At 39.9% G+C, this 16,557-nt stretch overlaps 1 protein-coding gene across 3 annotated transcripts in view; it reads right to left on the reverse strand.

Moving 5' to 3' along the window:
- Positions 1-10,039, reverse strand: part of LOC110050449 (prestin-like) — an 18,793-nt gene extending 8,754 nt beyond the window's left edge. For 2 of the 3 annotated variants that reach the window (XM_020756370.2, XM_089273144.1), the window contains exons 1-5: positions 9,606-10,039; positions 3,177-3,287; positions 2,247-2,452; positions 1,484-1,648; positions 771-923 (exon numbers count right to left, since the gene is read on the reverse strand). In XM_020756370.2, coding sequence (XP_020612029.2) covers positions 771-923; positions 1,484-1,648; positions 2,247-2,452; positions 3,177-3,287; positions 9,606-9,912 — 942 coding nt within the window. In that variant the 5' untranslated portion in view covers positions 9,913-10,039. Of the gene's footprint in view, positions 1-770; positions 924-1,483; positions 1,649-2,246; positions 2,453-3,176; positions 3,288-5,376; positions 5,738-9,605 lie in introns of those variants that run through there. The other variant, XM_020756372.2, reaches the window with a different exon arrangement.
- Positions 10,040-16,557: the final 6,518 nt, after the last annotated feature.

The following is a 16,557-nucleotide window of genomic DNA, read 5'->3' on the forward strand; positions in this document are numbered from 1 at the left end:
CTGTGTGTAACGGGTGTAAAACGGGGAAGCGGGATGGATCTGCCCCGCGTTTTTCACCTCCCCTACCCCTTCTCTTTTATCTTTGTAACTCAGGCTATTATAAACGCTACCAGCAGACAGCTCCCATGCAGTGTGACCCTTTCAGTTTACTCCAAGAAGTACCCGACCAGCAGACTAAGTTCCCACAAGATCACTAACTGCTACAATTCGATCTGGGAGACTCTGATTTTACCGCAAGATTCTTTGCACGAAAGGAAACTGGAAGGAGGTTTCTCGATCTAGTAGAAAGACTCAGGCTGTAACATGATATTCTAACAATCAAAGTGAAATACATTTAAAAGATATCAATTAATCGCCTGCAATTTGTGGACTTCTAGTGTCAGGGTAGCATGTCCCCCAGCCTTCCTAACTGATTGTACACGTTGTCGTCATTTGACTACAACTACCAGAATTCCTTTCTTGTTTTTCCTTATTATTTAAATCTTGAAGTCCCAGCGGGATTTAAATAACAATTACCCTATTTTTACACGGCTCTTCCAGCCTCGTTTAAACTCACCGAAATCATGCATTATAAGGTTTCTTTATTTCCCTTCCTTTGTTTCCCTTCCCTTTCCTTTCGACCATAAAACGTCGGGTTTTTAAAGAAAAGCGAGGATGAACCAGAAAGTAAGTTTATTTCTTTGACATCATCCTCTAGATAACGATTATTGCGGCAGTTTGCAACCTCCCAAGACCTTTCGCAAGCAAACCCGAACAATGAAAATTGTTACCACAAGAAGTTCTGCCGGTATAGGAAGCTTCAGTCTGTTCCTGCATCTTTCATTCACTTGTTTTAGTCCAATCAACACCCCAAGACAGAGTACGCCGGTGATGATGGCTCCACCATTCACTGAGGTGATATTTTTCAACATAAAAATGACAATCTGAAGCGATAAACCACATTTAAATTTAAGCTTAATAAATGTTGAATTAGTGTATAATTAGAGTTAACATGGTGTACTAACGGGGCTGGAATCCAAGGTCTGGGTAACTGGGTCTGAAGTCCCTCAAATGTGTTGCACTGTGTTGTAGTAATGGTAGTAGTGGTGGTTGTGCTTCCTGTTGAGTGGTTGTGGTTATGGCCATGCATCTAATTAACGGAAAACCAATTCATAGTGCAGTTTTGACTAGACTGTCTAAAGTAATTCACGTCTAATTTGGTTTTGCGTTAGAAAAGGCTACGCGATTGGCTTAAAAAGATGGCGCCACTTTGTCATCCAATCAGAAATAAAACCAAAACCAATCGCGAATCGCTCACACATGTTTTCTTGTGCATTTCGTCTGCTACATGAATTTGCTTTGAGTTTTGATTGGTTCACAAGACTGTGTGTGTCCTTTGTGATTGGCCAAAATCATTACTTTGGTTTGACAACACTCAAATGAAAACCGCTCTAGGCTATATCTGTAAAACCACGTAATAAGTTTATGTCTGATACCCGCGCACCTTAACTGACGCAAGTGGTCCAGTAATCTTCGGAATTTTGAGTCCAAGAATATGTTTTACTTGACTGACTACCACCAACACCGCTGATCCTGTAGTGAAGCCGCTAATCAGTGGATCTGACAAGAACGTCGCCACAAAACCCAGCTTGGCCGCTCCCATGACAACCTAACAACAAAGTGTTTCCGGTTATTTGTCTATTGTATGTAAGAAAAAGTTTGAAATACATGAAGCGTTGTTAGCCGAAGAAAAAATAAAACAAAAACGAGAGATTCTCTCCATAACTCTATTTTCACATAAAAGCCTCCGTTTTCGTTTTTTCACAAGGTTGTTTATTCTCGAGAGTTATGTGTAAAATACGAAGCATGTTTAGTAGTCAACGGCGTCTGTTTTCTAGTTTTTAGCGATAAACATATCAGTTTTGCCTACCGTTGTACTGTGTTGAAATAGTTTGCAGTGTGTTTGGCCTTACTCTTGATAATATCTTGCGTAGCCACAGTCAAGAAACTTAGTGCCAATCAGATAAGTTGTTCTCCTCACTAGCATTGGAACACGAACTGCTTTACACTAGCCTACAAACAGGTTCCCGAAGAGGACAGAAAAAAAAATCGGTGAGCGCGAAACTGAAGAATTTGGAGAGCGAAGCGATCGGGGCGGGGCGGGCGCTTCGTTCGCCGAATTCTTTTTTTTTTTTCTCGCTCGCCGGGAGCCTGTTTGGTTTTTTAACATGATCCAACTAAATAAAACATTAAATAGATCACGCTACCTGAATAATGCCAACAAGCAACGAAAGTGAAACAGCGACTTCCAGTTTCATTGAGTCCATGGGTGTCCATAAGGCACCACCAGAACCCGATGGGGTGGGACTGGACATCGAAGAATTTCCAGGAGTAGGACTCGGCTCTAATGGCAGAGAACCTACTTCACGTTCGACCACCTGCGCCACCATCAAACAAATGACCGCGAAACTACCTGTCACGTGACAACAGCAAACGTCCATCAATGTTGCAAATAACCTTCTAAATCAGGGTCACTTAGACTTTCTGTAGTTCACCTCTCTATTGACTATAGTGAGCGTAGCTATATACTGTATTACAAAACGCAACGGAAGGTACTAAGAAGTTTTTACTGAATTAAAATTTATCATCAGAAATCGCGATAGGTTACTAAAAGACTAACTTCTTATTTGGTTATTCATCCCACTGCCAAGGAAATTTTATTCATCATTCAGAACTTGCAGTAACGTCATTATTATGTGTAAGATGGGATGATCGAATGAAAAAGCGGGTGTACATCAGTCAGGGGGTTTTCGTATCTGATCCTTGCGATAAGGCAAGATTTTTGTCCAGACGTTTTTGGGCGGTTCTCTCCTTTTTATCGCGTCACAAACTAGAGTATCAGTTACATTTACAGGCGTCCAGGAAAGCCGTAAAGTAAACTTCCTGTTTTAGAGGGTTGGACTGTCAACGTTCTAAGAATCAGAGCCTGAAATGATCTAAACGAGAGGTTCATGAGACGTTACGTTCCAAGAACTGTCTGGAATTCATTTGTTTTTTAATTGTTTTTATGCAGAGAAAACGGGGTTTTGAAGATCATGTTCTGAGCCGTTGTACTTCCTAGGGTGTGGGACCTTTTTGATCCATCCTACTGAAAAACATATTCTCGAGTGGTTACCACCAGAGAATTTTAGCCTTACCTACAGACAAATGCCGTGATGTACCCATGATCATATAAACCAACACTGGGATGAGAGCGGTGTAAAGTCCCGTCACAGGAGGAAGGGAAGCCAACATAGCGAACGCGAGTCCTGAAAAATAAAAATGTCGAAAAAAAATTATAGAAATCCTGCTCGTGGGCTAAGTAACAGAGACTGTACATTTGTCGTCCATAGTATTTTTCTTTTTTTTTTTTTGCATTCCAAAGCTGGAATTTAATGACTCCCACATTGTACACATCTGAAATAATATTACATTATCACTAAATCATAGAATACAATGTGTACCAATCTATATTTTTTACTTAATAATAATAATAATAATAATAATAATAATAATAATAATGATAACAATTATGATGGTAATGGTAGTAATGGTAATATTGCTCGTAAGGTCAGGCGGTTTGAGTTTTGTAATTTTTGTGCCTTTAGCCCTCTAAAAGTGGCCAAGGAGAGGTTTCCATTTTTCAGGTTGAAGGTTGAGCTCATTTGTTTCGATTTCATAAGTTTTTTCTACGAGGCGCAAAAATTGTGGAGGGTTGGGAATTTCATCTCTCAACTTGCACATCCAGATATAATATCTGCTCATTAGACAGGAGAAATTAATTTGCCGTTTTGTGTTTGAACTGTTTTGATTTCAGCCCCAAAACGGTGGTCATGGCAAGATAATTTCCTTTCTGGATTAAAGAGCATGATTGTAGCCATTGGAAAAAGTTTCCCGTCGTCCATAGTAATGTTATGTTAATGATGCAGGTGTATGAGTTCAGTGCACAGACATCCTGTTTCTGGATGTGACGTAATCCTCCGTAGGAAAAAAGATGGAGGCTGTATATTTTAACACAATACCATGCGAGCCTAATGAGTCCGTAAAGTACCAGGAAGCCACATTTTTGCCGTATTTGTCACTGTGCTATCGACATTGTGTGTGCTAGGTTTGAAGGTTTTAGAACGTTACAGTATACCCAAATTACAATCATTCGTTGGCGCCGCTTTACGGTCGGACGTTTCACGCTAACCCCAGTAAAGTACTCATTTTCTGAAAGCCTAAGAATTGTAGATTACGAAGGTATATCACTAAAATAAAATTCCGAATATAGCGCCCCATTCCCCAAAGTACAGAGGTTCACTAATCAAGTTCGTTTCCGGTCGGATTTGAGCGAGAGGACGCGATCAACATCGCTGTCTTTAAAAAACCGTGTCGTAATCGTTCATACGTTTGGTAATCGTTCATACGCGCCCGCCAATCTCAGCTGTCAGGCAACTTAAAATGCCAGTTTACTTCTCGTGACAACCCGTTGACAGCTGTCAATTAGAGATAATTATGCAAAGAAACGTTTTTCGTTGTAACTGTACACAAAATCAATCTTTTTTCATATTTTTTTTCAAAGAAGGATCGCAATAAGATCTATCTGAAAGAGCGAAAAAAGAAATTTTTTTTTTTGAAAAATGGTCAATTTTGGGGTATACTGATACCTTAAGTAAATATACCAGTCGCCATCTTTTTTCCTAACGACGGATTCGGATAAAACTGCTTTGCGAGCAGAGGTAAAGATCACGCATTCTTGACCAAAGGAGTATCAGCGTGGCGACTGATTCATTTCACAGGTTTATATGCTGTTGATTAGAACGAAAAGCAATTGAAACAACTGTAAAAGCCGACACCGGCGGTACAATTTGTAATTTGTAAGTATCTTCGGTGAGCTCAATAATATAGATCCCTTGTTACATAGCTCGCCCAGAATTCCTTTGCCAATTGAGGGCTACCATGGCTACCAATGACTCAAAGTTATTGTTGTTGTAACAGTTGTTGTTATCGCAATAGTGCCATTCACTTTACTGCTACAGCTCAGTAAGGTTACTTTTTAGCGATAATATTCCCAAAATATTAGATTACACTGCTTTTCAAAGCAATCCATAAACGTTCAATGGAAAGATTACGTCTTTATAGTTGATGCACGTAAATCTACGTTAATCTAAATCTGATACACGTAAACCTAAGCTTATAAGAAAGCAACCAGCTTTATCACCCTCTGGGCCTTTCGAATGATAAATGACAATGAATTCATTTAGGCTACAATCGGTATTTCAAGTCGTCGTTCAAGACATTGAAAAATCCTGGTCGTGTGGGACTTGCTTTGTATAAAACCACTCAAGACTAATGTTTGAGTAATTATAACATTACCTAGAGGAATATGCATAATTCCCACTGTAACTCCGCCGGTTATATCAGGCAATAAATCTTTTTTCCAGTTGTATTTCGGTAACCAGCGAAGAACGGGAGCGAGCCGGTTAATGAAAGAACAAAAACCATTCACCGTCAGACACGTACACGAAGAAACTTTTCTCTGCACAGTGCGCAAGTAGCTCTTTACATTCACCGACTCTTCACAGCTTGAACGACAGTGTGTTCCAGCGAAAAAGGATTCATCGCGAACTTTCCGTGCAATGATTATGTCTGGTGTTTGGTGATGAATTGAAACCTCTTCCATTGATGTTCATGACGGCAACTACAACTACTGTGTCACGCAAGACAACATCAATGTCTTTTGTTTCTGAGTTTGACGGAAGTCAGGAGACAGTCACGATTAAGTCACGCGAGTCACGATTAAGTCACGCTTCCGAGGTGCGTGAGTGAAACAACCTGTTTGTTGTTCACGCCCCGCAGAAATATCAATTTTAAATAACACTCAATAAAGATTTGTTAAAAGATAAAGCTAACCACAAGTCTTATCTCGGGTTGTCTCGGGACGCACTCGGGTTACTGATCAAGAGTATGATCGCTGCTAATGCTCGGAAAATGAAGATCAACAGATTCAAGCCATCGGCAACACAACGGGAGTTACTTTGTGATGAACTGTCTACTCTCGTTTGGCCCAAGCGTTTTTTGGCCCAAATCTTTGTGCTGCTTCAACCAGGCAGCTGAGTCTCATTTCCGAGTTCTTCTCTTTGGCGGTAGCTAGTAGTGGCGCAGAGGGCCGAGGAGGTTTAGCCGCGTTACAGACGGAAATTTACCTCTTGTAGGAAGCATCTGCAACACCCGGGGCTGTACTTTCCTATATGGGTTATATAGGTATGTGCGGCCCCAAAGGATATGGTTTTTCAGCCATCTAGTCATAAATAGGATATCGATTTAGGCGAGTTTGGTCATAAATAGGGTATGTTTTTTGCACTCTGGTCTTGATGTGGGTATGTTTTTCAAGAAGAAGCCGCTTTTTCATCATTATCGAAAAGAAAGTTAACAAAAGCCCTTCACAAATTATCTTTACGGCAATTTAACATTGGTCTGAACTAGGGAGCTAATTATAAGGCAGGTCTAAAAACCAGGGGTTTGAACAGGGTAGGGAAAATCGCAGATTTTGGTCATAAGTAAGGTAAGGGTTTTGGGAAGCGGGCCGCACACCCCCACCCAATTTTTCTGGGACTACCCCCCCCCCCCGCTCCCCCGCCCGGGCTGCCATGCAAGCTAAGGAGGTTCGAACCGACCGGAAATTAGCCAGGTAGGAGTCGTAAGAGGGTGCCTATATGCGCAAGAGTGTTTCAGTCAACGATTACCATGCAATGTATGTGAAAATTGTGGAGCGGAAATTGGTTCGAAGCCCATCAATTTTGCGGAAAAAGCTGGGGAGAGTTAAACATCTTTTTACTCAGTGATCTGTAGAGAGATCTAAACAGCCCGAGAGCTCGCAGAAGACCATCATACCGTGTACAACTCCTGCTAGTGACGTAACACGCCTAATCTGAATGCCGGATCTACGTAATCACATGACTTAGCAATATCAATATCAATATCTTTTTAATATCAAGAGCTGTTTTAAACGCGGGAGAGACTGTCCAGTTCTACTTGCGATATCAATTATACAATCTTACTTTTCTTAAATTAAGTTTACGTAAACAGAGATTTAAATATCGATCTGAATACTTCTTATCTTTGTCTTCCAAATTTTACCATTTTACAAGGTGTATGTTTTCCCCACTTCAGTCGTAAACAGTTAAAATAAATCTAATGGGCTCCTGATGTAGCTTATAAATTGTTAAAAAGCTGACAACGTAGTAAGACCGGCCCTGTGTTGGTCGGTGTTTTTTATTCTGATGTTCGCCAGATATATCGGAACACACTATGGCATCAGCTGAGATGAAGTCATCGTACATTATAAAAGATAAGGTCAAACCTCTATTAAGCAGCCACCAATTAAGTGGCCAGTTATCAATTCAAAGTCCTGAAAATATTGTCCGTAAAATACTGTAAATGAGCCAACTTTTGGTCGTCCCGACGAGGGGTTTTCTTGTCCTTACCCCTAAACACATGAAGTCTGCTTTTGTTTTGGTAGAGGCGATGACAGACTTGCGTCCGAAAAAGAAAGTGTCGACTGATAATTAAGAAAAACATTCAAACAAACGTTTATTATGCCTGTGTTGACGTGCTTCCATGTAACTAACTAATAACCTGATGGTAAAAAAACTGTGATGGTATTTTTTAAAGGAGATAGTATTTTCGTGACAAGTGCATCAGGAAAACAGTGATAGGCTTTATTGTGTGTAACAAGTAGTGCAGCACAAGCCTTCAAGGATTGTTTGTATTTGACTAAATATAAATTGACGTTTCTGTAAGTCCGGTGCTAATTCCTGACGAACCCCCATTACGTCCCAATACCCCGAGGGTGGCCTTAGCAAGGGTTCCGACTGTGGTGTAATTAACGTTTGTCCGGCCGATTTCAACTGACAGTTTGTTGACTGAAAGAGTAATTTAAGATTTCCACCTTCGTAAATTCTACTGTCACCAAACCGGCGTGAAGCGAGAACACCTGCGAAGCTTAATTTGAATATCATCTGCAGGTGAGAACAAATAAGCTGAAAACAAATACAGCAGCTAAATGCACCAAAGGCAACCCAGACGTTGTATACGATTAATACGTGACATTATGCTGTTGGCGATTGCGTTACAATTTTAGCCGTTCATAAGACAATGTATGAGAATGCTTCGAAAATTACTCTAAATGCTACGTGTAGAAAATAATTTGAATGAAATGGCTTACCTTATGTTTGCATTGCGTTGTTTTGATGTCTCTGGGCTCCTGGAGGTGGTTTAGAGCCATTTAGGCGAGTTTTACTTTCTGGCGGTTTGCTTCCCCTAAAGAGAAGCAATTAAACCGTCAGAAAGTAAAACTCGCCTAAATGGCTCTAAACCACCTTCAGGAACCCAGAGACATCAAAACAACGCAACGCAAACATAAGGTAAGCCATTTTATTCAAATTGTTTTCTACACGCAGCATTTTCGAAGCATTCTCATACATTGTCTTATAAACGGCTAAAATTGTCACGCAATCGCTAACAGCATAATGTCACGTATTAATCGCATACAACGTCTGAGCAGGCTGACCAATCCAAGTTCATAACCTTAACTTGTCGAATGGTTTCAAAAAGGAAAGAGACACAAAGCAAGTGATTCCAAACAAATGCAAATGATGTAAGAACGAGAAGATCGATATAAAATATAATGAGGGCGCTTTTCGTTAAGTGCGGGTCCGACTTTCAGCAATACTATTGATCCCAGACGTCCTTTGAAATGGCTTTTATTTTTTTCAGGCCGTTTCACCCACCGTTGGTTTCATTCACGTGATTCAAAAAAAGTGATCACATGATGATAAACATATCTTGGTGCGGGTGGCCAAAGTTTGCAGCACACCCGGGGCAGCACAGCGGCTGCAAATTCCTCAAAAGTTCCAAGTTCAAGGCAAATCCATCCATGCGATAGATTTTGCATCTGTTGAACTCTTCTCTGTAACATATCTTGGATTGCATCTTGTTAGAAAGTGCGAAACTCAACAAACTTGCAAACAAACTGAGAAGCAACTTCCCCAACGGCAGAGAGTCTCTCATCACACGATCATGAATTCGTCATCACGCGGTCACTATATCAAAATACGACCACTGGTTCAACCGTGTAAACAAATTGAATATCAAAATTTGAAAAGAAGTACTACTGTCGTACCAATATTGTTTTATCGCCTCCATCGTCGACAAATCAACAACTTTTTATTTAACTGTAAATCAACTTCAAAATATTACAAAGAAAAAAAGTAAATGATAACCTCAAGGATATGAACTTCTATCACAAAAAATACTGACCAACTTTATTCCCAGTTCGCTCTTATACAAGGTTTCAACTTACGGAAAGAATCAATTCGGTTGAATTCTACAAATTTTAAGGTTTCTCGATCGAGCGACAATTATAGTTTTTAAATCGCGTGAAATAAATTACGTAATAAGGTTGCATGAAAGCCCAGCAACTTCGCCGGTTGAACAAAACAAAACACATGTACAAAAATTAGAATGATAATGATACTTGGCGCCTCTTTCCCTAAGTATTACTTATTTTATCATTCATATCTCAATGTATTTTTTAATATTACCTTGGGGAATATGCATAATTCCCACTGTGACTCCTCCAGTTATGTCTGCTGTCAAATCTTTCTTCACGCTGTATTTTGGCAACCAGCGAAGAATCGGAGCGAGCCGGGCAAGGAGAGAGCAAAAACCACTCGCAGAGCATGAACATGAAGCAAGCTTTTCACGAAGAGAGCGCAAATACTGTTTCTTGTCTCGTGACTCCTCATAGCCTGAGTAACCGTGAGCTGAGGCCAGAAGGTTCTCATCGTACACTTTCCGTGCGATTGTTATGTCGAGTTTTTCCGGGTTAAGTGAAATTTCTTCTTCCATTACGTACGTGCGATAGTGGCTTGATGGACACTTCGCTAACGGCTGTCAGTCTTTCAATACAACCAGGCAGATGTTGTTAACATTCGCATATATTCTTACTTGAACAATGGAAGTTAAAAATAATTCGCGTAAGCCGTCTATCGTGAGATTTATAACCCCACATATTTCCTTTTGCGTCATATGATTGGTTTTTTAAACAACCACTTGTTAAGAGTCATTTAGATGAATATTCTAATTGACGCCTGAAGACATTTTCTAAGTTGAGTTAATATACACAATTATTAAAAAGTGCATCATTAGATAATGCAGTTCAAGAGTTTTCATTGGCTTAGTCCGTCATGGTATTTTAGCAATTATACCACGCTCGACATGATAAGCGTATGCGTGATTTTGGGGGGCGTTTTTTATTTTATTTTATTTTAGTTTTCTGCATTTTGGGGGCGTTTTTAATAAAACAGTTATTCCACTCTCGCTTGTTACCGATGAAATGGTTATAGCCAACTCAGTGTTATGCGTCTCGTTGGCTGTCTATCATCTCATATCTACCGAGCGCTCGTGGAATAATTGTTACTCATATGATATAGTTGATATACGTTCCTTGCTCGCACTTCAGTCAAACAGTTCACGGACTTTTGGCAGTTCCTGTGGTTAAGAAATATGCGGAAAAATTTAAGACGTTTCTTAGTTTAGTTACTTAGTGCACTTATAAGCAATGTACAAATGAAAATAATTTTTCTAATTCCGCTGTACAGATTATACGTTAACAACACATCACGAAAAAAATAATTGAACTACAACTAACCTCAAGTTTAGCGATCATATGATAGACTAGTTTAATTTAGGTAGTCATACCTGCCCCCTATCGGTAGAGGGCGTTCCCTCGGCTCTTTTTAATAGCCAGATGGAATTTAATTATTGCATATATCAGTCGCCGGTCTGTTCTGTTATTCTAACCTTATTTTGTCATGTCCTGTTATGTTTGTTACTTGTCGTTTTCCAGGCACAGTTCATGTCCTTTTGTAACACCAGTTGGGTGGAAATATTTAAAACACTCATCCCCGTAACGCTCACTGAAGTTTGCGAATGGTACTATTTCCTTTTTAAATCAGTTTTCTTTGTTAATCATTTGTTTGAGAACATCAAGAAGGCCTTATTGTGATTTTCTTTCTTTTTCTCAGTGTTTTATAAAAGCAGTACTGAGGAAACATTTTCTCTGCCTTAATATATAGAAACACCCTTAACAGTTTGGGAGAACTCGAAAGAGAGTCGAAAAACTGTTAACACCCGCCTGAGACCCGTGAAGAATTTTCTCGTTTTCCCCGGAGCACGAGAAATTCCCAGTTGACCTCATTTGGCACGGGATTTCTCGTTTACCCAAACGTCCCGTCAAGCCTGTCCAATTATATATGTATAACTTGATAGATAAATTTGGGATAATGATCTATACGTAAGTAATTTGTAACTAGGAATGAAAATACACTCATGACACGTACACACTCCGATCCTAGTCCATTCACGTTTGGCAAGAAGTGGAGCCCAAGCTGACTAATGAGGTCCATAGAAACTGGGTGTGACGAGGGGTGGGACTGCGTGCACAGAGTCTGACGTACTATCGGAGGACTCAGGAGGTCGGTAAGTTTAGCCAGTCAAAATATGATTGACCATGCACTTACTCGTTCAACTGCGGAAAATGTGGAATGGTCTGGAAAGACTTACAACTGCTGTGTTTTAGCGAGTGCAACTGCAATTAATTTTGAAGCCCTACGAGATGGTTTCCTGCATAAAGAGTCTGGGGACACCAATTTACAGTGGAATTAGCATAAACCTACCAGCGTCTTATCAACAATACCGTTTCCAAGTTATTGGCTACGTTGCTCCGATAAATCTATATTTTTGTAGATAGTGAGTAGCCTAACAGTGTGCATTATTAACAAAATGGCGGCTGTTTCTTTACGGTTTGGAAGTGTCTGTGAAGAAGATCCAGATAAAATTTTGAGCGACTTGAAGATTTACACTACGGCAGGTATCGATACATTTTTTTGTGACTGATGAAGTAGATTATTCCACGCTTTGCTGGTCTACCGGTACCCTCATTTACTTGCAAGAGAATAAGAATGAGTTGTTGAGCTATAAGCAAGTGAAACCAGAGATGACATCGAAATCCGTTTGAGTCAAGAAAAGTCAGGGGTGACGCATGGGGTGGGACGGGCTAGGCTGGGTGATACAGTAAAAACCCGTGTGTAAAAACCTACATTTTTTGAAGTCTGGGAAAACAGGTTCTTGTATTGGCAATTTAGGCTAAGTAGATTGTTAATTTCTAGGTGTAGTAGGTGAAGGATTGAATGAACAACGTTTTTTTTTTTTCAGTCAGCTAATAAAAGCTCGCCGACAAGGAGGCGAGCTTTTATTAGCTGACTAAAGAAAAAACATTATTCGTTCACGCCTTCACCTACCACTCACTTGATGTAAAGCGAGTCACTCGAATTTTTTTCGCCAAACGCGGTGCAAAATACTAGTAAGCGAAATGGGTGAGCTTGCTAAACAACCTTTTTGCACAGAACAAGAAGGAATATATATTGGTATTGACAGGGTGACGTAAGCAATAGACCACAAGTTTTTATGGTTTGTAGGCTGATAAACCACGCGGGATGTTGGAAGAACACGAGAAGAATTCGTAAATCACTCGCCTGCGGCTAGTGATTTACGAATTGTTCGAGTGTTCTTCCAACATCCCAAGTGGTTTATCGTGCCTCTAAACCATAGAAACTTGTGGTCTATTGCTTTTATATCATAATTCAGGGGACACGCGAGATTTCCATGAGTTTACTGGCACAATAAACCATAGCTGATTGACCAATCACAGCGCGCGCATTCATTTAATTATTATATAAAATGACATACACTTCACAATCATTGTAAAATGTTAGAAACCGAAAAACAGTCAAAAAACGAATGTCTAAAATATAGGAAAATGTTATGCAAAACGACAGTTTATTTTCATTCAAGAAAAGGATGCCCAAAACCAAGAGGTCGGCAGGTTAAGGCAACTTAAACATTTGAACCCCACCAGTATAAACTTGGGACGCGGACGTAAAGGAGTGTTGAACAAAGCCATAAAAAAAAAAAAAAACAGAAACGGCGAGAACAACCGTGGCCTTCAAATAGGTACGCGATTGTTGGTGGTTTATTTAGGAAACCGGCTTATGTCGATATACTGGATGATATTGTTGACGCCATGAAACTAATGGTCCGCAAGAGGTTGTCAATAATCTCCCCCCAAAAGAAATGTAAACAGAGGCTTGGGGTGGTTGTTTACCCGAGCATGAAGCACAAATTGTCTCATGACTGAGCGAGCGCGTTCGTTAATTTTTTGTTATTAAAAGTAACCAGAAGAAAGTTTTCCGGAAACAAAACCTGTTCAGAAATGGAGAGAATTGTCCCAAGAAGTTTATGCAATCGTTGGTTCGAGCGAAATCACCGGAGGGAAGTACGGTCTGTCGATGATATTGAGTGTGTTCACGTGACGTCATCAAGTTCTCAAATCCAAAACTTAAGTGCCACTAAAGGCTTTATCCTCATCAGGCATAAGAGGTACTAAATTTATATCTGTTTACAGCTTTCCAGCTCAATAACGTCCTTCGTTTGGAAACCAGCGCAATTTGAATTTCGGAGTTATGGCGGTGCGTGACATAAACCTAAGATCACGTTTGTCGAAAAATATACACTTAACTCGTGATTTTTAGCCATTTTAAGAGTTAAAGTATTAGGAAAAGTGCTTGTGTAAATTTTTTTGGTTCGGTTTAGATAATCAGTCGACTAGACAGCCAAAGTAATTTCCAGATATTAACACTATTTTCCGGCCACCATATTGGAGGACTAAGGAGGTCCACCATAGCGGTTCCATACTAGGCTCTATAATTTTGCGCGGAACATTTCGACTGAATATCTCAACTTTGGGACACCGCACACACCTTAAACTTGGAGAACTGACTTCTTTATTTATCGTCTGTAATATCGCAATTTCTTGACTTTATCCACTAAATGGTTTTTTAGTTTATTTTTTACTATAAACGGTCGTGATAGTAATATAAAACATGAAACAGAATGTTCTAGAAGAGCATGCTTTCCGACGCGTGGGAAACTACTTTTTAGTGATGCTTTAAAAACAATGGATGAATCACGTGAAAAACAATACTAATTTGCTTTCCAACGCATGTACTCCAATGCAATGAAACAAAAGAAGGGAAAGTACCTTACGGTTGCCTCAAGCGAAATTTCAAAAACATGTGAAAAACGGCCGAGTTAAAAAAAGCGATCAGTTTTGTGAATCTCACTGACGACGCTTCTTTTTCCTTAAAACACTCAACTACTTCGCGTGTTATATCTCTATCCTCTCTGAGAGATATCGGCGTAAAATATTCATTCACAGTGAACGCAATCAAGTGTGTTATTACGAGCATGTTTTTTTACATCATGCTATGTCTTCAAATGTAAAGCTTATTTGTAGATCGTTTTCACTGTCACGCAATACAAAAATAAATCGAAAACCATCCAGTGGAAAAAGCTATGAAAGTATGATGTTATAGAAGATAACTAAATAAGCCTCTTCTCCAAGTTTTAGGCCTGTGCGTTTCCCCAAACTTCAGATATTCGTCGAAATGTTTCGTAGATATTTACAGAGCCCAGTATGAAAACGCCATGTTAGTGTACCTCCGTTGTACACCAATATGGCGGCCGTAAAATAGTGTAAACATCTGGAACTTACTTTGGCTATCTAGGCGACTGATTATCAGTACTGATCAAACAAGCATTTACATAAGCACTTTTCCTAATGCTCTAACTTCTAAAAAGGCTCAAAATCATGGGATAAGTATATATTTTTCGACAAACTCGATCATAGCGTTGTGTCTCGCACCTCCATAACCCTGAAATTCAAAATGCTCTGGATTCCAAACGAAGCTCGCTATTGAGCTGTAAAATTGTAAACAGATATAAATATACCGCCTCTTGTGCCTAATGAGGATAAAAACTTTGGTGGCTCTTTAGTTTTGGAATCTATTGTGAGTCACACAAAGCTTTGGCCTTTTCGTGCGGTGACCGTCCCGTGACGTGCTTGGTGACAGTAACGCTTGGGTGTCTCAGTGTCACGCTTAATAGCGGAGCTCCTGCGCGCCGAAGACGCTCGAGGGGAGCCCCGTACCTTACGTCCGACCGTGCGTCCGTACGCCAAGCCCCTTGAAAAATAAGAGAGTACAGTCAACTCTCTCTAAGATGGACTCCATAGGGACCGGCCTCAGCTGTCCGTCTTAGAGAGTTCTCCGGCTTGTAGAGAGTCGACCTAATATGACCCCAGGAATTTTAAGATAATAATGCTGAACCTGTGCGCAGTGAATACGCGTCTGTTTAAAGTTTGTTTTAAGTTATTTATTTGAACGAAACCTACAACCTGGAACAAAAACATATTTATAGAATTGAATCTCTTGTCGTATTACAATCAATAGTTAACGGGTTAACTAGAGTCCAAACAGTGAACACTAAACTCCGCAAACGGGAACATAACCATCTTATGACTCAGGAAAAAAAAACCGGCAGCAAGAGGAAGCACCAAGGGCCTGATAACAGTGGAGAAAGCTGTAGTTCAGCTAAGAAAGCAAGAAAATAACTGCTTTAGATTACAATACAATTCGGTTGTCACCTCCAAGTTATTTTTTGAATGGGACTATGACTGATTTAATTTCACTTGTACTGTGTGTATTCCGCCGACAAGATAAGACCAGTCAATTTAACGTCTGGTGTTAAAAAGATTCACGTACTTGGTAATTTAAGAATTTTTCTTCCCTAAATCGTAATTTGCGGTCATATTCAGCACCTTACAAGTATCCGTTGTCCGCCTTATGGAGGTGTCCGTCTTACAGAGAGTTTGCTTATAGTAAAATGACTGAGGAACGACCGGAACCAGCACCAGGTTACCGTCTTATAGAGGTGTCCGTTAAGAGAGGGTTGACTGTAGCACCATTACCATAGGTACATCTTTGACATTAGACATCCATGTTATAATTGACAGCTGTCAAAACAAGGTATCCTCTGACCACTAACACGTGACCATATCGCGGGCTCAAGCCAGGTTATTACTAAATTTCCGCGCAAATTAAACCCTGACGCGTTGTTGACTTTTCTTCCGACATATTCCTTGCACAATCGTCTCTTGGAGAGTCCTGATATATTGCGTGCGTAATTTCTACAATCTTGGGTACACTTACTAGGTATGGTTTGCTAAAATGTAACTAAAAAATAGTGAAACCACGGATCGAATTTTTTCCTCTTGTCATTTATGGTTAATTATTCAATCAGAAACTCCGCGTTTAGGTTTGGCTAAATCTATACATTAATTGTAAACCACCCAAGTTTTTGTCAAGAATTTATAGCATTCCTTGCCAGCGTGTGGCCCCACTGTCTTTTTTTTACGGAATTGAATCAAGCGACTTTATCATTTTAGTGTCTGCCGTGTTTTTACATTTTTTTCGTCTTCGCCATATATCTGTTTACGAAAAGCGCAACTACTGTAATCAACGTCTTGTTGCATAGCAGGTCGTTAAACCACTAGGTTGTTACATGCGGGTTTTTACTATAGGTGATGTCATGGGG

This window comes from Orbicella faveolata, unplaced genomic scaffold, assembly GCF_042242905.1.
Source record: "Orbicella faveolata isolate gen_17 unplaced genomic scaffold, um_ofav_v1 contig_35, whole genome shotgun sequence".
In the NCBI taxonomy this organism is placed as follows: Eukaryota; Metazoa; Cnidaria; class Anthozoa; order Scleractinia; family Merulinidae; genus Orbicella; species Orbicella faveolata.